The sequence below is a fragment of the Hibiscus syriacus genome, unplaced genomic scaffold, assembly GCF_006381635.1.
Source record: "Hibiscus syriacus cultivar Baekdansim isolate YM2019G1 unplaced genomic scaffold, ASM638163v2 tig00111506_pilon, whole genome shotgun sequence".
Taxonomy (NCBI): Eukaryota; Viridiplantae; Streptophyta; class Magnoliopsida; order Malvales; family Malvaceae; genus Hibiscus; species Hibiscus syriacus.
In genome coordinates this window covers 665,623-692,360 of record NW_024063109.1, presented here as the reverse complement: position 1 = coordinate 692,360, position 26,738 = coordinate 665,623, and the positions used below count along the sequence as shown (strand labels likewise).

At 33.2% G+C, this 26,738-nt stretch overlaps 4 protein-coding genes across 4 annotated transcripts; 3 read left to right on the top strand and 1 right to left on the bottom strand.

Moving 5' to 3' along the window:
- Positions 1 to 2,459: 2,459 nt before the first annotated feature.
- LOC120164210 lies at positions 2,460 to 3,253 on the top strand. Its single transcript, XM_039173972.1, has one exon. It carries the CDS (start codon positions 2,630 to 2,632, stop codon positions 3,236 to 3,238), a length of 609 nt encoding a protein of 202 aa, XP_039029903.1. The 5' UTR covers positions 2,460 to 2,629; the 3' UTR covers positions 3,239 to 3,253.
- A 2,091-nt stretch (positions 3,254 to 5,344) lies between these two features.
- LOC120164258 lies at positions 5,345 to 6,289 on the top strand. The gene is made up of 4 exons (XM_039174015.1): positions 5,345 to 5,453; positions 5,545 to 5,661; positions 5,787 to 5,966; positions 6,124 to 6,289. The coding sequence occupies exons 1-4, from the start codon at positions 5,424 to 5,426 to the stop codon at positions 6,268 to 6,270; spliced, it is 474 nt and encodes a 157-aa protein (XP_039029946.1). The 5' UTR covers positions 5,345 to 5,423; the 3' UTR covers positions 6,271 to 6,289.
- Positions 6,290 to 16,172: 9,883 nt separating this feature from the next.
- LOC120164275 (rop guanine nucleotide exchange factor 14-like) lies at positions 16,173 to 22,197 on the top strand. Its single transcript, XM_039174032.1, has 8 exons — positions 16,173 to 16,363; positions 16,603 to 16,764; positions 19,624 to 20,015; positions 20,313 to 20,462; positions 20,557 to 20,631; positions 20,724 to 20,993; positions 21,309 to 21,656; positions 21,767 to 22,197. Exons 2-8 carry the CDS (start codon positions 16,686 to 16,688, stop codon positions 22,100 to 22,102), a joined length of 1,650 nt encoding a protein of 549 aa, XP_039029963.1. The 5' UTR covers positions 16,173 to 16,363; positions 16,603 to 16,685; the 3' UTR covers positions 22,103 to 22,197.
- A 180-nt stretch (positions 22,198 to 22,377) lies between these two features.
- Positions 22,378 to 25,100, bottom strand: LOC120164273. The gene is made up of 5 exons (XM_039174031.1): positions 25,016 to 25,100; positions 24,829 to 24,898; positions 24,209 to 24,318; positions 23,083 to 23,197; positions 22,378 to 22,917 (listed from the first exon to the last, which is right to left on the bottom strand). The coding sequence occupies exons 1-5, from the start codon at positions 25,077 to 25,079 to the stop codon at positions 22,806 to 22,808; spliced, it is 471 nt and encodes a 156-aa protein (XP_039029962.1). The 5' UTR covers positions 25,080 to 25,100; the 3' UTR covers positions 22,378 to 22,805.
- Between the last annotated feature and the right edge of the window lie 1,638 nt (positions 25,101 to 26,738).

The following is a 26,738-nucleotide window of genomic DNA, read 5'->3' as shown; positions in this document are numbered from 1 at the left end:
TATACTTCCGTTGTGATCCTACGTGATTATCGAACCATTTCCCAACTTAATATATTCTTCTATCTTGTTGTTTAAAATACTTTCATACTTTTGTTAATGGAAATCTTGTTTCGACATCAGTTTATCTTTAGCTTATTTTTTATACACATTTGCTATAAAATATAAATTGCAGAACTTACTAGGTTCGACGGGTGACTGAGTGAGGTTTGATAGCGCCTATAGCAACGAGAGATGCATGTTAAATCAGAGAGATATGAGTGCCAATGTTTGTTTTGGCAACGTGGGTAGGCAACTATAGATATATAATTTAAGTGGGTTATTTGAGTGAGACTCCTTAAACTCCTTACACCTTATCGAGACTGTAGATAAGCTTGTTGGTACATGATATTCATTGATAGATTTCATTTCCACCTTGTAGTTGTCGATACTCATTTTGCCTCGATTATTATGATGCTTAAAAGGTTTAAGCTCATTAAACGAGGACTTCAAGAAATGATCGTAAATGATAAATGTGCTTCCTATATAAAGGATGATATGAGGAAGTCAAACTATGTGAAAGAAAAGATTGTGAGTGATGCATGGTGGATCGAGTGGCTTACCTTATTGATTTCATAAGGCTTATTTATAATATGCTTAAAGCATATGAAAGCATCACTCACAATCTTCTCTTTCACAGAATTATCTGGTACACGAGGTGCAAGATTCCATGACTGAAAAAATAAAATTTAAAAATTGTTCCCTTTCAAACTTAAATCTTTTTTACCATGTTGTTATACTCCTCTTTATCGTTTGGCTCACTCACTAAATTTAAGATATATAATCTTATTTTTATGAATTTTATATTCTTAAATCTTAGTTTATTCATATATATATATAAAATTTTTTTAATATGTCGAACATTTTAAAGTGAAGATTGGCTAATTAAGGATCCTAATAGAGTTACTCCTCATAAAGATGGTGAAATATCTCAAGAGATAATAAAGTATTTTCAAAATCTTATAACAACCTACTTTATCTTTTTGTTGTGGAAGAAATCGGAGTATGTATTCCTTCATCCACTCACTTACGATATATAAGTTAAATCCAAGTCGTGTTGAAGATTTGGTTTACATCGGCTACACCTTTGTCTTTTATCAATGAATTATAGTCAATATGAGGATGAGAAAACTAAGATACGAGATGTTGTGGAGATATATTTGATTCTTTGAAAGGTGCGAGATGTTTAGAATTTATGGAACTCTCACTTGATGAGTTCGACTTAGAAAGCGAGTTGATCTCAAATGATGTTAACAATTATTGATTTCTATTATTTAGTGTTGTTCTAGACTTAGTTTATTATATGAGATTTGACACTTTAATATTATGGGTTTTTTTATGAATTTTATTTTTAATTTATTATAAATTTTAATATTGTTTTTAGATTTTTAAAATTATATTTTATATTTATCGTACTTGTACTCTATAATTTTAAAAGTTATTGTTTCTCGTCCTCGTCCCGATATCTGTATCCTTGCAATATAAACCTCCACCCCTTTTTCCTCCATAAAAGAAATTTTTAGAAAAATACATATAAGAAAAAAGAGATGCTACAAGAACTACATGAAAAGCTCTTAAATTTTTTAGATAACATATATATTATGTATTACTATAAATATAATATATATGTTATCTAAACTATATAATATAAAAAATAAAACAATACAATATGTTAAATAAACTTTCAAAAAACAAGTCAAGTTAAACTGTGCCTTAAATGATAGATTTTGATCTCGACCTATATTTAAATGGACCTGATCTTTCTGTTTATGCCCACTTTCAAGCCGAATATTCTTTTTTCAAATTCTACAAACTTTGGGCTTGGACATGTAGCCTAATTCTTGATTAAGTCTACTCCTCGGGTCAAGCTTCCCTCCATTATTGTTCAACACAAACTTAAATCATCATCCATCATTATTTATGTACATGATTTTAAAATCTATTAGTGAGGCATGCACGTATGTATGATAATGATTAATTAAAGATAATGAAAAAAATAGTAATAGACTGATTCTCTAAGTTTCGAATTATGATATTATAAATAAAGAAAATTTAATTTGAAAGGTCGTCCCATAATAAACTTCTACGATATCAACTAATAGATAAATATCGGTGGTCAAATCACATATCACATGGTTGTGTTATGTTGTTTAGTGTGTACCTCTATCTCTCTCTGTCCTTGGGCAGGCCGTGTAAGTGTGCAGCTACAGCCTTCAGACAACCTACAGCCTTTCAAAATAATTATATAACTAGTGATGAGAATCAGTTAGTATGCTTGCTTGCTTTATTGAAAACAAATGGCACTGCAAGCTAAAGCTATGTGTTTTTGGTTTACACAGATAAAAGTGTCCTTAGATTACTTAATAGAGTGGCTAATACTATAAGAGTTTATTTTGTATGGAAAATGCTTTAAATGCAGGAAAAGAAGATACTTCCCTGCCAATTGGAGCTAATTTATACCTTACCTATCTCGGCAAGCCTGAAACAGAGCTTCACCTCCCTAGTGCACTACATAAAGCCTTGTCCAAAAACCTAGAGTAAAACAAAATATCCTCCTAATGTTGACATCGATTGATGAGCCTCTCCTAACCCAATGAACCCGAAATCGAAGTTCTCAACGAGTCGGGAACGATCGACGAACCCATTAGTGTGGTGTGCCGCCATCATCTGCACTATCCTGACCATAGCCGTGATCATCGCGGGCATTGTCACCTTCATAGGATACTTAGTCATACATCCCAGGGTGCCTTACGTTAGCGTCGTGGACGCTCACCTAGACCGTATGCAGCTCGATTATGCCGGTATTCTGGAGATTCAGGTAACGATATTAATCCGAGCTAAGAACGGGAACGGGAAGGCGCACACGAGCTTCTCGGATTCAAGTTACAGCCTAGGTTTGAACGGGGAAGTGGTAGCGCGGCTGGTAGCACCACCCTTTGAAGTAGGTAAGAACAGTTCGGTTGATTTTAACTACGTAGTGCCATCATCACCCATACCTTTGAATCCGGAACAAGCAGAATATGTGGACGCGGGTTTGAAGAAAGATCTGATTGTATTCGATTTGAAAGGGGGCAGCAGGGTGAGATGGAGAATAGGCCATCTGGGTTCCGTTAGGTTCTTGTGTGGTCTCCGTTGTCAGTTGCATTTCCATCCTTTGAATGGCACCTACATTCCCTCACGCTGTAGTTCCAAGGCCAAGTGATGTTTTCTTTTCTCTTTATATTCATATCCATGTAATTATTAGATATTTCTTTTGTATGACCTGCTTTCTATATGCGCAAAAAGCAGGCAAAAGCAGATAAACCTCTTCTCTCCCCACCCCACCCCACCTGCCTTTTTGTTCTTCATCATTATTAATATGTTTAAGCTTAAGATGGTTAATGTTGGGTCAAAAGACATGATCAATCTTGAAATCTTGTATGCTATTACAGTATTATTGCACATTGTGATGTGAGATGTAGAGATAATGAAAACACCGTTTAAAAGGATGGTTGTTACATTTAGAGGTATCAAGTTCGAGCATGACGTCTGTAAGTGTTTAAACATTCAGTGTCAAAATGATTTAGGGTATTTTGAATAGATATTATCTTGTAATCGCTTTAGACTAACAAACGAACATTTGATACATGTATTCAATAATAAATAAAGAATTTGAACAACATAAACTACTATTATTCCCACTCTTCTTAAAGAGAAAGCTACAATATGCTTTCCATTTTTTAGTATTAACTGAATTAACACTAAAATATTAACACTATTATCATTGTTATCCAATCCAATCGAGGGATCAAGATAAAATAGTATAGGATTCAACTAAATCTATTATTGGAACTTAACGACCCGATTACACTGTACTCAGAACCCAATGCCCAGTCCATTACCCGACCCATAACAAACAGAAAGATCCAATTATTAAGCAAATTAAACGCAATGGCAGTGAAACAAAAAAAAGTCAAAAGTGAAGTGAAGGCTATAACAACGGCGGTGGGCGGTGTCAGTACTGAAACTAGGAATTGGATATTCAGCTATATACAGGCACATCACAGTTCTAACAAATCACCATAAGATAAGCTTTTCCATAAATAAAATAAATATAAATTGCATGTAAACTTGCATACGTGTCAGCCAGGGCGCGCTCTAGGTGCCACCTTTCTCCCCCTTCATAACAGCCTCCCCTCTCATTCAACCGCACTCTCTGTAAGTTGATTTGAAATCTTCTACCGCTCTCTCCATTGCTTTCTCTCTACTGTAACTGTAAGCACTTTCCCAATATTCCAACCTCTCTCTCTCTCTCTCTCTCTCTCTCTCTCTATATATATATATATATATATATACACACACACATACATATATATTGTACTTGGTGAAATGCTTTGCCTCTGCCTTTGCTTCCGTTGTTCGTCTGTGTAGTAATCAAGGGTTTAATTAATGCGCCGCTTCTGCTTGTTTTCTTCATCCCTACTGTCGTTCATTGAGATCAATTTTCGCTCAAGTTTAATTTTTGTGATAAATTTTTTACATCGTAATGATATCATTTACTGTCAATATCCTTTTTTGTTTTCGTAATTAATCGATGAACTGATTATTCCCCTTTTTTCCTTTTTGTTTTCTGAATGTCATACTCTCATTTGTTTTAATTTGATTTGTTCTGATTGTCTTCTTCTTGTACAGTTGTCCAATAATAGATTATAGACTCACCAATAGCACTTCCCTTCCTTTCTCTAAAGTCTATCTTTTCCCTCTCCTCCAACTAAGATTAGAATTAGATTTATAATTTGTCCAAAAAAAAATGGAACTAAGGGTAACTGAATTAATTGAAATGTTGAAATCATTAAATCGTTTTCTCTTGTCGTAAAAACTCTCCCAGATAAAAATAAATACAGGTATTTAGAATTAATAATTGGACTAATCTATTAAGTATTTATCATTTTTTTCTCTCGTCAAATTATAAATACATAATTGATCACTTAATTTTGTGTCATGCTTTATGATAATATTGTACATTATACATATGTGCTCACAATTAAGGATTTTAATTCAACAATTAACTTATGTATGGCACATATGTTTTTGATCTCCTGGTAATTTATGTTATCTGGATGTGGCTTTTCTGTCGTATATGAGGTCCATCAATGGTGCATCATATGCCGAGTGATCTTAGGAATAACGTTTGTTATCTTTCTTCTCAAAAAGATTAGTTTTTATATTCATGATTATTCCACTCCATTTAGTGAAGCTGTTTCTTTGCTGCAATTTGTTTAAATTTATGGTGCCTTTAGAAAAGGATTATGGGGTTTATGTTGTGCAGTGTATCGCAAGCTGAATCTTTAAATATGGTTATGAGTAGGCGGAGTGTGATTATTAAGAAGAAGCTCCCTTGATTAATAATGGCTGGGTTGATAATGATGTTTCCCAAGGTAGCATAACAATGCGGTAACCATTCCATTTTCTCTTAGCAAATCGGTATGTTTCGAGACGATCTTTATTTCTGTTAAAACCTGGTTGCAGATGGTAAAGGCAGCAATTTCCTTCCCTGGGAACATGTTCTGGAAATCAGTACTTTGGACAGTTGCACTTGTATCTCTTCCTTACAGAATGTTGACTGCCTTGCAGAGGGAAAAGCTGGTTAGTTTCAGTATACGTTAGCTGAGAAACACATACTGTGGTTTTCCTAATTCATGCCTGCAGATTATTGATATTAAGGCGGCGTTGTTTGTAATTTGATATAAGAAGCATGGTCTTGTTTGCAGCTGGAACAACATCTACAAGAGATGCAATTTGAGTTCGAGACTCTTGTTTGGGACAGGAAGGATCTTGAGGAACATCTCCAAGCAGCTGCCAGAGAAAGCAGAATTATGGAGTCGGTGTTAATTGAACTCGAAGGGGAACATAACAAGGCTGTTGCCAGGATTGAACTATTAGAGGGCGAGGTAAATATCTTAAACTGTCTCTAAGTTTGACTGGTACGATTGAATGTATCATGCTGGGGTATGTACCATTGATCATTTATTAACGTGCGGTCGGGAAGACCGTAATCTGTGTAGAACTTTCTGCATTGCATGCTGAAAGTATTGTGCGCCCAACCAGTTGCAGGATTTAAAGGACGAAAACCTTCGGCTGAAAGAAGTTCAAGATAAAGCAGCATGGAGTTATAGAGATCATGATGCGACAAATAAAAACAAAAGCCTAAATACCGTTGATAATCATGTCTTCCCTACAGTGTTGCCTCATTGATTCCCAGTTATATGGGAAGTAGTGGATCTCCTTACAAGAGCTGATGATGAACAGAGAAGCATGGGAAGGTAAGAGCAAGAGTAATTTCGGAACGTTCAATTTATTAAAAGCTGCCCCTGCACCAAGTGGGTCCGTAGAACTATTTACACCCAGTGTCCAAAATCCGGATGTCAACACTGTTATCGAAGAACGAAGAGACATTGCACTTTCGCAAACTCTTTTCAGTGCAATTCTGTCACTTTTGGTTGGAATGATTGTGTGGGAAGCCGAAGATCCTTGCATGCCTCTTGTGGTGGCTCTCTTCACTGTTGTGGGCATGTCACTTAAAAGTGTTGTTCAGTTTTTCTTCACTATAAAGAACAAACCTGCATCTGATGCAGTTGCTCTCTTGAGTTTCAATTGGTTCGTAGTGGGGACACTAAGTTATCCAGCGCTGCCCAAGGTTACCCGATTGCTGGCAACAGTGACCTTGAGCCTCGTGAACCGAGTAGCGAGCTGGCTTGGTATCTCCTTCAACTAGCATTTGTCCCATGGAGTTCCATTAGGATACCTGCACAAGTGTTCTCTCCATAGCTTGTAAGGTAAAGGTTTTTCATATTTTCTCGCTTGTTTCTGCTTCCTGTTTCAAATTTGACCTCAAATCAACGAGTTCCTATTACCATGTAAACTTGTAGGATGGACAGGGTCACAGGGCAGAGGTGTATAAAGGGGGATAGTTTTTTTCATTAATGCAACACTAAGCTAGTTTAGTTTCTTTTTCGCGCTTGGTTATCCATTTTCTCCAGCATTTTATCAAATATGTGAGGGAAATATATGGCATTATAAACGACAGTATTGGAAATTGTAGCCGTTTGTCATATAAAAATATAATTAAAAAGGCCATGTTTATGGCTATTTGCTTTCGGAATTTGATGGACATGGGATCAAAGGGACTTCCATTTGCATTTTTATTTATCTATGCTTTTGTCCATTCAGTTGATGTTAGTGCTTCATTAATTTAACATTATTTTAGTTTTGATTTTTAACATAAATATTAAAAAAAAAATTATTTGATCAAATAAAAGTATTTTCATAATTTTCATAAATGTATATAAGAAAATTCTTAAAAGCATACTAAAGATTTTTATAATAAATTTAAACTCGATCTGCTCCATCTTATTTTTTATGAAATTTAACTTAATTTCATTTGAATTTAATTTTTGAGAAAAAAGGATCGTATGATTAAAATTTATTAATTATATGGTTAGAATTGTTAGGTCTAAATTACTTATTATTTTTAATTATAAGCAGGATATTATTTTTAAAAATTTTAAATTATTCAAGTTAGTCTCAAATTTCTAAGCACAAGGATATGTCATATGTGAGCCGGCGGTCGATGAAGATCTTACCTACTTCAAGCCTCATGAATCAGTTAGGTTCTATCAGTTGGTGACTGTGCAAATGACCACGCACTCCATGACTGTCCTCTTAGGTCTTACCTGAGAAGTCCTCTCCTTTACTCCATGCAATAATAGAATCTTTAACTAATTTCTTCTTACTTGCAAAGATTAGCTCAATCATATTCTCGATTTTCTTGATGGAGAGCACTTTGCTCTACTGCTTGTTTTGCTTTGGAATATATTGAATTGAAGAAATAAGTTGAAGCATAACAACACCTTGCAGACGTCCAAAATGGTCCACGATAATGCCATGCTACTCCTCTCTGACTTCCAATCTGCTAGCGCCCGTAGAACGACAGCTAACGTACCCGAAAAGATCTGTTGGAAACGTCCACCACAAGTAGTGATCAACCCTCTCTTTACCTCCATTTGAAAGAAGCCCGGAGTTACCTCCGTTTGAAAGAAGCCCGGAGTTTGCTTGCTTTGCACCCTAAAATAAAAGTAGTCTTTACCCGAATAGAAATCAACACCGTCGCTTATACACTAACCCATACCTATTTGATTTGCTTCAAATTTTCCAAATTAATATATAAAACCTTGTTATTTTAGATTTGACGTCAATAGGTGGGTCCAGCAGCAGGTGAAATTGTTGATTAATTTTCTCCTTTTTGACTTGAGTAATTTCTGATGCATGGACACTGCAACTGCCGATGTAGACAAAGGAAAGAAAAAGGAATTCCACATTTAAACACCGCTAAAAATAAAAATCGAACAATTAAATTAAATTACATTATTTTATTTAATTGTTATATTTTCCGTATAAAAATAATGAATATTTTATTTATTCTCATAGCATATTATTTCTTTTATTTTCTTTTATTAATAGATATTTATACAATTATTAAAGTTAGGACGCAAGCAATTGAGTTATAACAAAATTAATTTATCTATATGGTCATTGTTATATATATATATATATGTTATTGTATATTGTTTTGAAAATCGGACCGGACCGGTCGGTTCAACCGGGAATCGTTGTCTGGTCCGGTTCATTCTACATCGGTTAAATCGTTATTAGTGAACCGGAAGGAATCGTTGATCGGCTGTGAACCGTTAAACCGGACCAGACCGTGAACCGGTTGAACCCGATTCTGTTTTTTTTCTAAAAAATTAAATCAAACAACGTCGTTTGTCAAACGAGCTAAAAATTATCAAGTTCAACTTGAACTTAAAATATAATATTGAAACTTGAACTCAAAAAGGCTCGAACTCAAAAAAAAAATAGATGCTCGATTGAAGCGAAAGAATAGTTCGCTCTGTGCTCACCAAAAAGCTCTATGATTTTGAATGTCAAATTACCTCTATTATTTATAGAAGTTAGTTACGATGCTCTTCTATGTTTCTTAGCCATGTGAGATTTAAAAAAAAAAATAAACCAAACGACATCGTTTGTTATTATTTTTTAGCCCCAAATTTATTTTTTGATTATAATTATATAATTATATTTATTATTTAATATGTTTTACCTTAAAAGTTATGTTGTTGTTGATTTGAATTATTTTGTTTTACTTGATTTTATGGTTTTTAACTTATATATGTTATAACTTGCTTTGAATATGACTTGTGATATAAACAATTATTTTTTATTAAATGTTTTTTTATATTTTTATTTAATTTTTTAAATAATTAATTAATTATGACGTCATCCGGTTCTTCCGATCGATCTATCCGGTTCGATCGATTGAACTAGTGAACCGGTAGCACGGTCTGTTAGCTAACCAGTCCGGTTCTGAAAACCATGGATTGTATTAATCTTTTACTTCGACTACGATATTTATTTGTATATATTAATTTTTGAGTTGTTTGGGTAAATTTTAATTTTTCTTATATGATCATATTTTATTATTTAATGGTTTATTTGTGATTTGTACTCTATTGATATAAGAGAAATGATAATTAATTTCATTTAATCTACTCGAATTATGCCGACTTTTTTTATATAATTTTGCTATATGTATTCTCTTTTCGATAAAATTAATGAATATTATCATTTAAAAGAAATATAACGAAGAAAATGAGTAACTGTGAAATAAAATAAATAAATAGAAGTGAGTAATCTCACTTGATTATCTAAAAGATGATATTGTTTAATAATTTTTTAATTTAATATTTTTTATTTATATATATTTTTAAATTAATTATTAAAATAACATTTACCTTTAATTATTTATTATAATAAAAAAACATTCATTATTTTAAAAGCGTTTTTAATTAAACACTCATTTCATAAGCTAAATGTTAATTATGTCTCAGCAAAAATACATGTATTTTAATTAAATAAACAAATTTAAGTCTACCAAAGGTCTGCATATTATTTAAAGATTTAAATTTTAATCTCTATTTTCTTTTATAAAATCTCTTCATTATTTTAATTTAAAGATATTGTTGTTTCCACTTACTTTTATTCAATCTTATCTTTAACCATTAACTTAATAGTTATAAAAAGATGACTATCTAGCTCAGTTGGTAGAGCACAAGTTCTTAATCTTGGGTCGTGGGATCGAGTCCCACGGAGGGTATTTCATAATTCGGAGGTCTTCTACAGAAGTTGCTCTCAACTTGGTGTTAGGGCAACCTATCATCTTACCTCCCCTTACCCTATTAGGGAAGACAACCATTTTTATGTTTACAGTTTTTATCAATTCAATTCTTAAAAATAATAAAATTTAAATGATTAAAAGGTATATTGTTCAATCAAAGATAATTTTTATATTTTTAAATATTAAGGGATAAATTAATAAAAAATATAAATATATAAAAGTAAAAATACTTTTCTTTTACTTTTTTATAATCATCATATCAACGATTAACAATGAAATTGAATAAGAAGTCGAGATTTTCGAACATAAAACAATAACTTATTCGATGTCATAAAAATCAAATTATGATGACTAAAATTTAAAATTGTTACATTAACTGTTAAAAGTAAAATATAATAAAAATTAGTGTGGAAAAATATTTTCTAATAAAAAGATAAAGAAACTTAGGTTTTGTATGATTGGATGAAAAACATAAAAGACTGAGTGTATAGTCCTATAAACGAACTGAATGAATACAAACAGGGTATGTTAATGTTCGTTCATTTAACTTTAACAGAACATAAACGAATAAAAAAAATTCTTGTTCATTTTCATTCGTTAAGAATTTAGTTTGTTCGTGTTCGTTTATATTAGTTCATTTAAATAATAAACGAGCACAAAAGAACGAACATAAACGAACGGATGTAAACGAACATAAATGAACACAATAAACGAACGTTAATGAACACAAATGAACGAACGTAAACGAACACAATAAATGAACATAATTGAAAATAGATTTTTTTTCCTAACAATTTTAGGATTATATTTTTATGTAATTGTTTTGAGCTTTTTTAGTATTTAAAATTAATTGATTTTTAAAATTTTTATGCATATCAGATTGAAATTTATTGAACTTGAATATTTTAAATGGGTTTAGAGAGATTGGGGTAAACATAAATGAACGCACATAAACGAACATATTACTAAACGTTTACAAACGTAAATGAATAAAACGAACCATCTGTTTATATTCGTTCATTTAATTAAACGAACACAAAATCTTATTAATGTTCGTTCGTTTAATAAATAAACGAATATAAACGAACTTCCCGTCAAACAATTCGCTGAACGTTCGATTCGTTTATAGGCCTAAGTGTATTTGGTAGAAAAAAATTGGAGGAAAGAAAATGTAAGAGGTGATCATTTTTCTTCCCTATGATATAGAAATAAATTATTTCAGTTTCCTTTTCATCAATCGGTTTATAGAGTTGAAAATCTATTGTGACACTTCTTTTTAGTTTTAAACGATATTGATCTTTATGATATATAATAAATGATCGATTTAAAAACATTATAAAATAAAATATCATAATATTTTTTTACATGTGTCGAAGTGATGATTAAAATACTATTTTAATAATTAATAAAATAAGTGTTGGATTGGAGATTACTTTTTATGATGATATTGTGACAAAAATCCAAATATTAAAAGTGAAAATAATTGAATAATCACCGCTGGTGTTCCATAAATATCAGCTTCAAAGCATTAAACAAATGATTCACGAAATTTGAAAGCTTTTGAAACAGGAAGGTATTATATTTAAAAGAGAAAAATCTTAAAAATCACATGCCTTGTGCTTTCAGTTAACAGTGGAGACGGTGAGACTTTTCGTTTGGTCTGCTCACGGAAAGAACAGGAGTCCTTTTGGGACACGTGGAGAGAAGAAACTGGTCTGTTGCGATTATAAATAACGGGCAAATATGGCAAAATCAAGCTCGGTGATAGGGTTATAGAAATGGTAATAGTTATAGCTGGCATGGAAATGCCATTTTCCCGAAACCAACCATTTCGGTAAATGGGAGAAGGAGCTGAAGATTGATTTCAGTTACCGGCGGTCTCTAATTCGCTTGGTGCAGGTCGGGAACTGATTGGCTGTTCCTTAATATTGGATTAGATTTGATTTTGAATTTTAAGCCAGATGAAGGGCAGCGATTGGAGGAAGCACGATTCGGATCCCGCCTTGCATCAACTGAATCGGAGACCGCGGTGAGGTTGCGTGGATCTTGCCTATTCCTCTCTCTTTTTTCGGCTTATAATATCAGATCTCAGCTTGGATTTAGTCTTTGTTGCTTGTTTTCTGTAGTTGTCTTCTTTTTTATCATTATTCCTATTGATTTGCTTCTGAATCTTTAGATTATGTTATTTTATTAGACATATAGATAAACAGAATGAGGAATCTAAGTTATAACCAAGGTTAGGATCAAAACATTATCTCTAACTATAGTATAAATAAGCTGTAAAATATTTCCAGCCTCATTGTTCTTACTATAAAATTTGGGGAGCTTCAAGAAATGAAGAATTCCGACAAACCGAAATTTGTCATATTTGCATTCTCACTTCTCTACCAGCATCTGAAATTGATAGATTGTGTTCTATTCCTCTCTCCGCTGCTGTTTTGTTCCATGTTTATAGTATCATTGAAATTTTATTTACTTCGGAAGTTGCATACTTAGAGTTCAAGCTTACTGGTGAAGCATTCATATTCATTGAGGACTAACTTTTGTCTTTCTAATTGAAGTGCTGCTTGTTTGATTCCTCTCGGCAACAAATTTCTTGTTTGCACTCTTCTTTGCAGCAAGTGAGAACATCTTTGGCGATTACTAATGGATACATAGTTGTGCAAAAGCTTAGCATTATCTTTACTTTAGGTTTCCTGCCAGACTAAATCACACGTTTGACAGATTGAATATCTTTGTGTTTAAACTGTTTATATTGAGTTAACCAAAAGCTTAGTGATTTAATTGAGTCGGTATTAAAAATTTTGGTGGAAATTTACGTTAGTAAAAAAAACATAAGTGAATTCGTTGAATGATCTTAGTGACTAATCTTGTAATCATCTCAAATAAAACATAAGTGATTGTAAAGCGATTCGATTTTTAAATCAAGTTTATATTTATTATTTTAGTTATTTACACTAAATTTTTTACAAATCCATTAATTTGTTTAGTTTTTAAAGATAAAAGTGGAACCTGACAATAATATTCTTTATGATTTATATTAAAAAGTGAGTATATTTTTTACTGAATAATGAAATATAATTGGATTGAAAAATTTAGAATTTGGACACAAATAAATAGTTGGGAAATTTTATCGGAAAAATAAATATCTCTTATGACGGGCTGAACAGTATCGGACGTTGTTCGAGTCCCTCTTTCCCTCTTCCCCCTTCTCGTTCCTTTTTTTGCATTTTCAAACCATCTCTGATCTAAGAGCTCTTTAGATTCAGATCACCAAGTCTCTTGAACTACGTAAGGCGTGACAACTTTTTGGTGTCTATAGGCTCATGTTTAGGATGGTATAATGACCCGAATTCGATGGAAAAACCTGAAATTCGGTTAAGTTCGGGTTAGATCGGATTTAAATAATATCGGGTTGGATATCGAGGATTTTTTTGGGTCGGGGATGAGGCAAGTATCCCCGCCCCGTCCCGATTATATATATGTATAATATTTTATATTTTTATATTAATTATATATATAATATTTTTGGGTTTGGGTTTGAGTATAATATTTCTGGTCGGGTTCGGGGAGGGGCAAATAAAATTTCCGACGGGGAGTCCCGATAAAAAATCTGACAGGGATCAGGTCGGGGATGGGGATTCATTTTGAGGACGGACAAGCAAAATCCACTCCGAACCCGGCCCGTTGCATTCCTACTCATGTTTGTCAATTTCGGCTCTGTTTCCCTTTTATTTAATTTGGATTTTGTTATGAGTTTCTTGTTGTTGGGCCCATCTTTATTTCGGCTTTTGGATTGTTTGTACTCGGGTGTTTGGCCCGCGTTTATTATTATTTTACATGATAAATTTGACTCTTTGATTAAAAAACCGAAAGGGTAAATTATATGTTTAGTACATCAACTATCACTTGTATTCCATTTTAGTTATTCAACTATTATTTTTTTCAAAAGCCTATTTACGATATATTTTAGTTTTATTTTGATCACATGTTATTAAAAATTTAACAGAACTACTGACATAATCTTTTTTTATTTATTTTTTTCAAATAATGACTTGTCATTACCTTATAGTGACTAATAGCTTCACTGTTAATTTTATTAACAATTGTTGACCAAAATAAAATTAAAAATATAACATTAGTTATGATTTTGAAACAAAAATAATTAGGTGATTAAAATAGAAAAATGATAATTAGAATACTAAATGTATAGTTTAGCCAAAGTAAAAAAGATGGGAATAAGATAGGGGACCTAATGGATAGTGCCCTCATGACGGGGTTCTTTGGTTTATGTTGCCTTGCCAGTTGCCACTTTGTTGTAGGTGTTAGCCATGATTCTTAGGTACCCAAGGATAATAATATCTTTTACATATTATTTTATTATCAAATTAATTTATAAAATTTTAAAGATAATAAACTTATAAAATTTTAAATAATGAAAATAGAATTTTAATAAAAGTTTAAAAAATAACTAAAATATTTAAGAATTTTAAGAGATATTATCCCAATGGCTCCACCCCTCTTGGTAACCTAGAATAGTTTGACGATTGCATTTTGCAATGATGATGAATCCATCTCGGACAAGACAAAAGACAGTGTCCCTCTCTTCCGGCACCATTTTTGGCCACCGTTAACAAATTTCAATTTTTTTTTTGAAAGATTGGTCCATTGATTTTGATTGATGTTAATACATCTTTTTCCCATTGCACCGCAATTCAAATACCCACATCATGCTTTGACTACAACATAAAAAATTATGATCTAAGCAAGCATAAAATGTTCCCTGCCTTAATCTGCAATTAATACAAGTAGTTATTCATTGTAAATAGTAGCATCAGCTTGAATTTTACGACCAACTGCATTAGAGATGGTGTTTTTGGAGTTTGTAACCTTGACGTGCACTTAATGAAAAACTTGCTTCCATGTTTATCAATGGCAATATGCCATCCCCACCTACTTACCTGGTGGGTAAGAAGAGTTAGCATGATTAATTCTCCATTTTTCAAATTTTAAAATTCAAGTGGGAAAACCCCAATGAATCTTCATTTTCATTATAATTGAATTGATGCTACGAAATAATAGCATCATCGACAAATTCAAAAAAAAAATCCAAAATTTTAATACGTAGTTTTAAATTTTTTAATCTTTTCATAAATATATTAAACTAAATTTAATATTTTTTTTAAATAATGAGCATATAATATATGTAGAAGGCTACACTTGATTCCTACACATGTTTGGATATTCTCACATACGAATATAATATTTTATATTTAGATATGAGTCTTCAAGAAAATATATTAAAATTTTAGAGAGTATAAATTAAAATTAAATTATTATAAAAATATAAAAAAATATTTTTTTTAAAAATACGACCAATCTAAACACTCATTCGACCCATCACTAAATAATGGTTATCCCTTGTTCTCATATGTAATGAGGTAAGAGGAGGTAAGATAGTAGGTTGCCTCCAACACCAGGTTGAGAGCAACTTCCGTAGAAAACATTCAAATTATGAAATGCCCTCCGTGGGACTCGATCCCACGACCTCAAGGTTAAGAACCTTGTACTCTACCAACTGAGTTAGATATTCATCTTTTATTAATTTTAACATTTACATAGAATGGTCATTATTTAAAATATCATTAATAAAAACAATTTTACACAAAATATTAATATTATAATAAAAAATTTGAAATTAAAAATAAATCAACATAACACATAATATTATTTTTATTTTAATTAAATTATTTTTTAGTAATAATATATTAAATATTTTTTTGAATAGAAAAATAACGATCTTTAAATGGACGACTTTTTCATTTTATATATTTGGTGAAGTAGTAAATAATAAGTTCGCCGCATCCTCCCTCTAACCCGTATGACTGGGAATATAAAGCTCCATCTTTTCAGTTCAGTAAGCAGCAGCCTAACGCTAAATAACACTCAATGGCTCGCAATTCGAATCTCAATTCCATCTTGCGCCGCTTTTGAATATCGCAGCTTCTCTCCCTTTCTTTCTAGATTTTCCCTTTTCCCTTCCATGATCCACAGATGCAGCTTTGATCGCTTTTCAACTTCACTCCCTTAGCCCTTGCATTAGCAGTCCACCAGGTTTGTTCTCCAAATACAGTTTCTCTAGTTTTTTTTTCATTTTAACGTCTGGGTTTGAGAAACTATTCTGAGATGTTTTGAACATTGTTTCTGTTTAAGAAATGCATCTATGATCTATCTCTCTGTCGTTTACACATAATGAAGCTTTGTTTGCTTGCTGGTTGGTTCTTTTGGTTCCAATTCTCCGCCCCTTTTCTCTTTAACAAAACCATGTTTTTTTTCTCTTTATGGTCATCAAGAAAAAAGAGGGGATGATGATATTATGTGGGGCGGCCGCGGGGGTTAAATCTTTTGATGAAACAGAGTAAAAGACGAAAGGAACATGCTGACGATGAGGAAAAGACTGGCATGCTGTACGCGCGACAGGGAGTTTAGCCTCGATTTTGATGAGCAAGAAGATAGTAAGTTAATTATTAATTAATACACCCATTACCGTTTTAATTTTAATTTATGGTTATGGTTACATGTTTTGAAGGGGAGTATTATTATTTTGTCATGAAAAATACCGTGATTGTTGCCATGTGATTCTAGCCGTTTCTTATTGTCTTGCTTAATTTTGTTTTATTGACCAAACATATGAAAATAAATAATATATATATATATATATATACATGTTCACATTTATCTTTACATATATCATATTGTTTTTGGTGTCGTTTCCTCTTTCCTGGATTGGAATTGAGCAGTGTGTGTGAGTGAGTGGGAAGGTTGAGGATTGTGGTGGGGAAAGAACTGAGAGGATGGGGAAGGGGCCCATAACGCCTTAACGTGTGGGTCTTCTTCTTCTTCTTTTTTTGGCCATTAGCTGATCTTCACTTGTATTAGTCATTGCCATTATCATGCAGGCAGCAATGTATTGCCTCTATTTAATTCTTACCCGAACATTTATGGTACCTGAAGGCGAGGTGTGAATGTCATGTTCCTCTCTTTCTCTACAACCGACACACCCATAATACCTTATTTCTTCCCTTTTACTACCCTTCATAAGTGAATATTCAAGATCAATTTTTTAGCACCAAGAAGCATGCATCCATGACTAAAATATTCAATGAACTTCCTTGAGGATTCTTGGAGATTTAGTGTGAACCTTTTCTTAATTAAGACAGATGAGAAACCCTAATTAATCTTCTAACCGTAGTGGTTCTCGTCAAATCCGGTCTTTGATCGATCTCTTCGGCATGGCCAAGGAGATGCCTTGTAGTCATGGTATATTCTATGTGCAAGCAAAGCAAACCACATTGGGGTGGGGTTATCTCATAATTGGAAGCTTTTTGGTTTTAGTTTTCATTTTGTTTGAACTTGGAAGTTTCAAGGGTGCTGCTGCAATCCACAAGTTACAAACAAAAATGAAGTGATAATCATTTCATTATTAACTACTAATTAAGTTAACCTTTTTTTGCTGGTATTTAGTGGTGGCCCCTTCACTTCCCTTCATTCAATATATAAGCAGTTGTGTTATCATTTAAAACTCTTAGTGCACAGTCATAGTCAATGTAGACAGTGTGAAAGTTATTAAGTAGGGACATAAATTAAAAAAACTCATGTGAAAGACGACTTTTCTTTCTCCTGAAAAAGTTTGAAATGCTAGTAATTATTGATGCCTTGATTACCCTACCCTTTAGCTTTAGGTTAGCCTTCCATTATATTTCACCCATTTCTTGTATCCACTTGACTTGATTAAGCACCACTAGCAATTGCATAAAGAAGTATACCCTCAAATGCATGGACGGACCGAGGGGGAGCGGGTGGGGCAGTTGCCCAAGATTTCAAATTATCATGTATTTTAGATATTTTCTTTATATTTTTTATTGATAATATGTTTTTATCCCCTATAATTTTATAAGTTTGTCTCCTTTTAAAATTTTAGAAGCTCACTCCCCTAACATAAAATCTTACGTTTATTCCTTCTGCAATGCAATAGACAACAGTAAGTAAAAATGAGATCCATCCTGTCACTAGAAAAAGGAAAGGACGTTAAAGGAACATAAATAAAATTATCCTGTTTAAACTTTATCCCCTCCCCTCCTCCTTTTTAACTTTGGGCCATCTTGACTTCAAGTTATAAGTAGTGCATGTCCTTTTTGGAGCGTGCTTTGCTGTTGAGCACTTGTTGCTTGGAAATTTCTCTTTTTGGATGTAGTGCTAGGTCTCAAAAAACTTGGGAAGCTTCTGCCTTGATGTAATCTCTCGTCTTTTATTTTTGAATGGTAAACTTTATCATTTATTTGTAGTGCCAATTGGCAAGGATGCTATTATTATTGCTGTTTATTCTCACATGACTGATTTGAGAAACACACATTGTTAAAAAAACCTCAAATTGCTGAACAAAAAATGGGATTTTCAAAAGCATGCCATGTGGATTTCCATGTCGTGTTTTTCTTTTGGGAGCATCCATGACATGTACGATCAGTGCCTTTATTTACCATGCATGAGTCATCAGAGAATAGATGGGTAGTTGAAGTTATGCACAATGCAAAACTAATAATTATTTATGCTATGTTTATTGAATAAATGAGTCATCTTATATAATAATCTTACATATGCTAAAATTGGGCCCTTGCACTGCCATGTGCATGTGCTAACATCTGACATTTTTATAATGAAGACAAATTTGACAGACTCATTTATTCCAAACGGAAAAGGTTCATATGTGCCCGGATAGATCTGGTTTTCAGATCTTGTCTCGTTAAATATGAACAGAAATGGCATTTAACCAATCTGTTACCTGATCCACTATTTGGCAAATGATAATGCAGAAATTACAAGTGTGTGAAATAAACTTCCTTGACTAGTTCTTGCAAGGATCATTAGTGTAGAAAGTGTCCTTTGAATTGTTACTGGTGATTGCTGGAGTCTCTGCAATTGTGCTGATTGAATGTTCCATAATCATATAAAAAAAATGTCTACAGAAAATTGCCTACTCCCCCTCCTCCAATTAAATATAATTGTATGACTTAAATGGACTGATAAGTTATTTTCTCCCATGATTTTTTTTATATGTTTTCTCAGTTTTCACTTTCTCATCCCTTGAAACAAAGAAAATAATCTGAGTCCTTTTGCAAGCAGTGCAACAGTTTTCATTCCATAAAATGGTTACAATGTAATTACATACACCAGAAACTTGAGCTCATCTATGTTTGCTTTTGAGCTGCCTGAAGCTGATGACCACATGCCAAGGTTTCTAGTTGATTATGCTTCTATTTGCTGTCGTATGTTCCCACTTGATTTCAGTAAATGGATATTAAATTCAGAATTTTCAGGGATAATGACGTATAATGGTCTCAAGAGCTGCATTCTCAACAATCAGTCTTACGAGAATGAAAGTAGAACAAGCCAAGGAGATGGATGTGCATCTGATTCCATGGATGATGATTTCTCAAGCTGTTCTTCTAGCAAAGATGCATTTGGATCATTTTCTTCCAAGTGGATGAAGAGAGATGAACAGGGTTTGGATGAATTGGATCTCTCGGAAAGCCCCAAGCATTTTTATGTCAAAGAGAAACCTGCTTATCCCATACAATTTTCAGATGTTGAGATAATGAAAGAAAATTTTGCAAAGCTTCTATTGGGGGAAGATATTACAGGTGGACGGAAGGGAGTCTCCACGGCTTTAGCTTTATCAAATGCCATAATAAATCTTGCTGGTAAGTTTGTTTCTAGATCATTGCGTGTTTGTGTATATATTTAGAAACTTTTATTCTGGATTGGAACTTGGTATAACATGTTTGAAGTTAACCAAGAAAAGTCATGGCACTTCTTGTTGTACTGTATTTATTTTGTCTCCCGTCAACGGGAAACATGCATCATGAGGAGGAGCTGCAACTTAAAAACCATAAAAAAAGCATGTACATTTTACAAAGTTCGTTTGTGTTTTCCTTTTATCATAGGATTGTCTTCTTTCATTAGTCTTCAACTTATAAGGTCTGCAAATCCGAATGTGCAGCTTCAGTTTTTGGGGGAGTTGTGGAAACTGGAGCCACTAGCTGAAGAAAGGAAAAATAAATGGCGAAGAGAAATGGACTGGTTACTCTCTCCTACCAACTATATGGTGGAGTTAGTGCCTGCTAAGCAAAATGGTGCAAATGGCGGGACTATGGAGGTACTCTTGTGGTTGTGGTTGTTGGGTTCTGATTAAAAATGAAAATGTGCATTCTGCAATGTGGTGCGATTTATATAAATTCTCTTTTGAGCAGATAATGACACCAAAAGCCCGTGCAGACATTCACATGAATCTCCCAGCACTTCAGAAGTTGGACTCTATGCTTATTGTAGGCGATCTGTTTACTCTTCCTAATAGTTTGTACATTCTTTTATGAACATGTCACCCTCATTCACCCGATCAAATTTTGAATATCGTCAGGAAACCTTGGAGTCAATGGTGAATACCGAGTTTTGTTATGCAGAAGTTGAAAGCAAAGCCAAAGGAAGAAGCAAGAGGGCAGGGGAGTGCAAGAGGTGGTGGCTTCCATTGCCACAAGTACCAAAAACTGGGCTCTCTGATACCGAAAAGAAGAAGTTGCAATGCAAAGGCAAGGTGGTGTATCAAGTATTCAAGGCTGCGAGATCAATTAATGAAAATGTGTTGCTTGAAATGCCTATTCCATCCATGATTAGGGATGCCCTTCCCAAGGTGAGCATACTCACTGCCTTAAGGGTATTCTTAACTTTAAATGTTGGATCCTTTAATTGTTTTTTTTATGATGATACATCGTAACTTGAAGCCCTGATTACATGATGAAGGTCAATTTTGAAAACCATGCTTTAAAAGGAAATATAAAAAATGGAATCTTGAGGTTTTAGTTGGAACCAGCTGACGTTGGTCTACTTTAATATCTTATCAAATGTCTGATAATTTTGAATGAAGAGAGCAAAATTCCAGATTAAAGTTTTACAAGATGTTTGTATTGCATTTATGGCAACTCAATCTCATTCCACATGTTTACAGTCTGGGAAGGCTAGCCTCGGTGATGAACTGTACAAGGTTTTGACTCTCGAATCCAGCTCAGTTGAGGAAATGTTCGTTTCGCTCAATTTAAAGTCTGAAAATAATGCTCTCGAGGCCATTAATAGGTTAGAAGCTGCTGTATTTGCATGGAAAGGGAGACTTACAGAACAAGCTAGTGGCAAATCCCCAGTGCGAAAGTCATGGTCTTTCATTAAGGATCCATTGTCTGAGATAGATAAGATGGAGCAACTAGTGGACCGAGCCGAATCACTTTTACAGCACATAAAGACTGCATATCCAAACCTGCCTCAAACTTTTCTTGATGCCACAAAAATTCAATATGGCAAGGTAAGTTTCGTGTGTTTAAAGTAAAATGTATTATACATACATGTGATAGCATCTGTTGTCATGCATTTATCTTTCACTACTGAATCCATGTTAAAATCGTCTGTGCATAGGATGTTGGACATTTGATTCTGGAAGCGTATTCTCGTGTCTTGAAAAATTTGGCATTCAGCATAATGAGCAGGATGGGAGAAATTCTGCAAGAAGATAGTTTGTGTAACCCTGATTCGAGTGTTGCAACATGGTTCTTTCCAGGAATAAAAGTGGGGAATCCAAGGCACTCCATTACTGATGCAACGAATAAAGTAGAAGGGAACTACTGCGAATCTGATACTGATAGGGAGTCGAACAGTGATGCAAGTGTACATGCAACACCGAGTACAAGTAGGAGTCGTCTAGTCTGGTGTATGGGTAAAGAGACATGTAGAAGTGTAGGAATGTCTCCTTGATACGTCAGAAGGATTTATAAAAGTATTATTATAACACTGCTTTTGTAAATGATTATTAAGTTTTATTAATTAATTAATTAGTTAATTATAGCCTTGAGATAATCATTTACGTTTTTTGTAAGGTTAATACCACGGTTTCAATAGATTAAAACTGAGGTACAAATGCAGAAAGAATCATTTACTTACAACTACCAAGAACTGACATTTGGACTTTCATTTGATTCTGATATTGTTTATAGTTAATTAAAGGTTTAAATGGCAAATCATGGATCAAATTAGCAGCTGACTGGATGCTTCCCAATACCAATTAAAAACACAAAATCAGGTATAACAATGTGCCCGGGTGAAAAAACCACTTGGTAACACAAATGGTTAATATTTTGGACATACAAAGCAAAGGTAACTTCCCGCAAACTAGAAATTTCATTATTCACCGCCACATTGCATCCCATTCCATCCTTCAAATTTCATGCACCTATGATTCTCCGTCATATATGATCAGATGTTGCAGATAGGCAGACTGGAGTCTGAAACAATGATCTCAACAACTTGCCTGCAATGATTTACTCAATTTCTGTTACATTCATGACAATTGCTCCATGTCATTTCTCATTACCAAAAGAAAACAATGCCATTATAATAATAATAAAAAGGCCAGAGACAGCATAGAAGTAGCCCATCCTTTTAGCAAGGTAACTTAGAATTACTCTTTTGATATGGAGGCCAAGGTTAAAGGTTCCTTCGATTCAAATGACCAAACAAGTTGATCCACAGATACCATGGCACGAGATGCTAAGCCAATTGACCCATCGTACCTGACAAAAACGGATGGCATAACAAGTGAAATTTCAGTTCAGTCATGTTAAGAAACTATATCTATGCATATGTGTGTATATTGTACTCAAGTGCTCTCACATCATGCAAAGCAAAACACAATTTTGTTAATGTTGTTCGTAACATGTGAAGATGAATAAACTTACAGCGCAACCAAGAGAAACCCTGATGTCTGCATGACAATGGCACCTTCACCAGAGGATTTTGATGCATTCAGGCACCTCGCACAGAACCAATTTTCATGGATTGATGTAACCATGTCTGTCATCCATTAATCAGCTTCAAAACTTTAATATCCATATGATTATTGAAACCAGACTTATTATTTAAATAAAACCAGACACGAAATTTATTGGTAACATGTCTAAAAATAGAAACTAATTTGCCGATAGACATTTCCAATATCACAAGCCAAATCGCTGGATCAGCATGCTAATTCAAAATTTAATTATTGTTAACAGGTTATTTTGTTTTGCTTCCTTTATATGCTAAATCTTAAATGAGTAATCCATGTATTTTTTTTTGAGAGTATAGTATCCAGGGACTAGACTCGGCTTATATTGGAACGAAAACCAAATTTGAGATGTTAGCAAACCTAAAAGAAATCAATTAACCTATTCAAATTAGGTGGTTATGGTTTTTTTGTAATGGTGTATATCCCCGTTTGAGGGTATTCCGTGTTTTCATATGTATTGGGTGTTTTATTTAATGAAATATGAGGTACTCTTTTCTTCATTCCAATGTTCGTTAACATACTTGTTAGTACGTGGATGAATACGAAGGGAGTTTTTAATGAGACCTCCAACTTTTATAAAAAAAAATTAACCTATTCAAAGCCTGGCTATTCATGAAACACGGATCTATAATAGAAGCAAGAACTGCATATAACCTTTACAAATCAACAAATAACAGAAATATACATGCCAAAGGAAAAAGGGAAAAATCTAGACACCCTTTCCTTCGAAAATCTTTGAAATATATGGCTTGCAACTCTCCTACCAAAGCAAGACAGAAATATAATTACTCATTACGGAACTATAATTATTTATTTTGATGTATTAGCAATCCGGAGAAGAAGCTCCATGAATCTAAATTACATTAATTTATATTCCTAGAACAAAAAAATTACCTGCACATGCAAAAGGTAGTAGTTCTTTAAAAGGGTGAGTAAAGCAACAACTTTAGAAAGGAGAGATTAAGTTCATATCAAAATTTATGCGAAATTCAAAAAAGTATATAAATTAAAGAAAGGTTGGCTAAAGCAAAATTTACATTGGTTATTCCCGATCACAAAAGTCTCTTTTTGCAGTTGGTTGCGCTTGATGAAACTGATCAATTGACTCAATCCAATTGGGCTGATTTTCATTCCTTCCTGTTCTGCACTGTCAAGCAAAGCATCATTTCCAGTTTTCCAAACAAAAAAAAATATCTTGGGCAATGATGAACACAGTAGCATTAAGCATGTTACTTCCGACATATTAAACCATATGTTACTTCCATACAAACCAAGAATCTGAACAGATCTACCAGCCACATATAAACAATGAGATAACTTCAGAATGCATTTTAGCTTGATAATAACCAAGAAGTAATGCCAAACAACTTTTGACACAAGGATAGACAAAAATATCTTTATTTGGTGTCTAAATGATTAATATGACAAGCTATTAACAAAACGTAAAGCAACAATACAATGGCAACCAGCATCAAGTTTTGAATACGAAGATTATGGAAAGAAAAGGAATTAACACAATCACTGAGTTATGACTTATGCATGGAGAATGTGAAGACATAACCAATGAATCCTAAAATTAAATTAAATCATTAGAAAAAACATGAGCAGCCAAAGATCAATCTAGAAATTCAGATTAAAGAGTAGAAATGTATCTTACATAGTAGACAATAACCGTGAAGGTCTGAATAGGTCATAGTTAATCAACAAAGCAGCCTTCAATGGCTGACCTGCAATTTCGGAACAAGCAAGATTAGTAGTTACAGATCACAGATCACAAATTACAATGCAATGTAATCCCCAGGATCATATTAAATGGTAAAAAGGTGAGATAGGTTACCACTTACCAGAAGAGCCAATATTGGTGGAAGCCCATTTCTCCCAAGATTTTTGCACAAATGCCCAATCCATTGCAACCTAACCTAACCTAACCTAACAAGCAATTGAACAACAGTTTACGTTAGATATTGGTTTCAAAAGGATTACACCATGATTTGGAGAAGATAACCCAGCGCAACTACTTAAACTGATGCTTCACCCCTAAAAGCATACTGCTTTCTTACTTTTTCTGGATAATAATAATTCTAAGAGCTGATAATACAATACCCAGAAAAGGAAATCTGAAATGAAGAAGAAAGATATGAAACTGGGTATAACAGAAAGGAAAAGAAAGAGTGCTTACGTTTAATGATAATTTAAAATTGAAGGACTTGTTTTCTTCGTTGACTCCTAATAAGAAACTGGAAGAGTCACTCTCAAGCTCTCACAAATGGCGTCAACTGAAGTCTGAATAAAGTAAAATGGCCGATGCTTTCAGCTTCAACTGATTCTTCTGATTTGGGGGTTTTCGCGGCTTTTGCTACCTTTTGTCATCACGTATTTTGAAAGTCTTTTTTCCTAGGTGGTTCGTCCGGCCCGATCGGGTAGATATGCGGTGCGGCGTCTAAAAAACGGTTAATATACGGCGTGATTAGTTAAATAAGTGAACGGTTAAAATTTAGATCGATTATGTTATATTATTTAACCGGAAATATTATCAAGTACAATAACATATTAGGTAACGCTTATATAATGTAATAGATAGCGCTTATATAATAAAATATGTATTTAACAGAAAATATTATCAAGTACAATAACATATTAGGTAACGCTTACATAATGTAATAAATATCGCTTATATAATAAAATAGGTATTTAACGGGAAATATTATTAAGTACAATAACATATTATGTAACGTTTATATAATGTAATAGGTAGCGCTTATATTGACATATTTTATAAGTAAATCGGTATATTTATACCGGTAACATTGTAAATTTACCTATTACATTATAATTATCGGTTTCGATATTTCATAAAGTGTTGAAACTTTTTATAAAAGTATCGACACTTTATGCTTGCACCTCGTTGGGCATTAATATTTCATTCTGGACAAAAATATCGACACAAACTAAAAAAGTGTCGATACATGATTTAGACCTATTCTCTCATAAAACCGGTATAATTATACCGGTTTCATTGACCATTTACCTATTACATTATACTTATGGGTTTCGATGTTTTAGAGATCGATATTTTTTTAATAAATGTATCGACACTTTTTAAGGGTATACATTTTTTGGCATTCATTCTAGAACGTAAGTATCGACACTTTATGTTTGCACCTCGTTGGTTTTAATATTTCATTCTGGACAAAAATATCGACACAAACTAAAAAAGTGTCTATACATGATTTAGACTTATTCTCTCATAAAACCGGTATAATTATACCGGTTTCATTGAACATTTTAATTATGGGTTTCGATGTTTTAGGGATCGATACTTTTTTAATAAATGTATCGACACTTTAAGGGTACACCTTTTTTGGCATTCATTCTAGGCCGTAAGTATCGACACAACTTTAACAAGTGTCGATACTATATGCTGACCTATTTTAGCATAAAATCGATATATTTATATCGGTTACATTGTAAATTTACTTAATACATTATAATTATTGGTTTCGATATTTTCGGAATCGATACTTTTAATAAGTGTCGATACTTTATGTTGACCTAATATATTATGCG

Excerpts from the sequence above, each read along its gene's own strand:
- LOC120164210 (XM_039173972.1), top strand. The coding sequence starts at position 2,630 with ATGAACCCGAAATCGAAGTTCTCAACGAGTCGGGAACGATCGACGAAC.
- LOC120164258 (XM_039174015.1), top strand. The coding sequence starts at position 5,424 with ATGGCTGGGTTGATAATGATGTTTCCCAAG. Across the intron at positions 5,454-5,544 it reads TGATAATGATGTTTCCCAAG|ATGGTAAAGGCAGCAATTTC; the intron begins GTAGCATAACAA and ends ACCTGGTTGCAG. Across the intron at positions 5,662-5,786 it reads CCTTGCAGAGGGAAAAGCTG|CTGGAACAACATCTACAAGA; the intron begins GTTAGTTTCAGT and ends TCTTGTTTGCAG.
- LOC120164275 (XM_039174032.1), top strand. The coding sequence starts at position 16,686 with ATGCTGACGATGAGGAAAAGACTGGCATGCTGTACGCGCGACAGGGAG. Across the intron at positions 16,765-19,623 it reads TTTTGATGAGCAAGAAGATA|GGATAATGACGTATAATGGT; the intron begins GTAAGTTAATTA and ends CAGAATTTTCAG. Across the intron at positions 20,632-20,723 it reads AGTTGGACTCTATGCTTATT|GAAACCTTGGAGTCAATGGT; the intron begins GTAGGCGATCTG and ends GAATATCGTCAG.
- LOC120164273 (XM_039174031.1), bottom strand. The coding sequence starts at position 25,079 with ATGGATTGGGCATTTGTGCAAAAATCTTGGGAGAAATGGGCTTCCACC. Across the intron at positions 24,899-25,015 it reads CACCAATATTGGCTCTTCTG|GTCAGCCATTGAAGGCTGCT; the intron begins GTAAGTGGTAAC and ends CCGAAATTGCAG. Across the intron at positions 23,198-24,208 it reads TGTGATCGGGAATAACCAAT|ACATGGTTACATCAATCCAT; the intron begins GTAAATTTTGCT and ends AATGGATGACAG.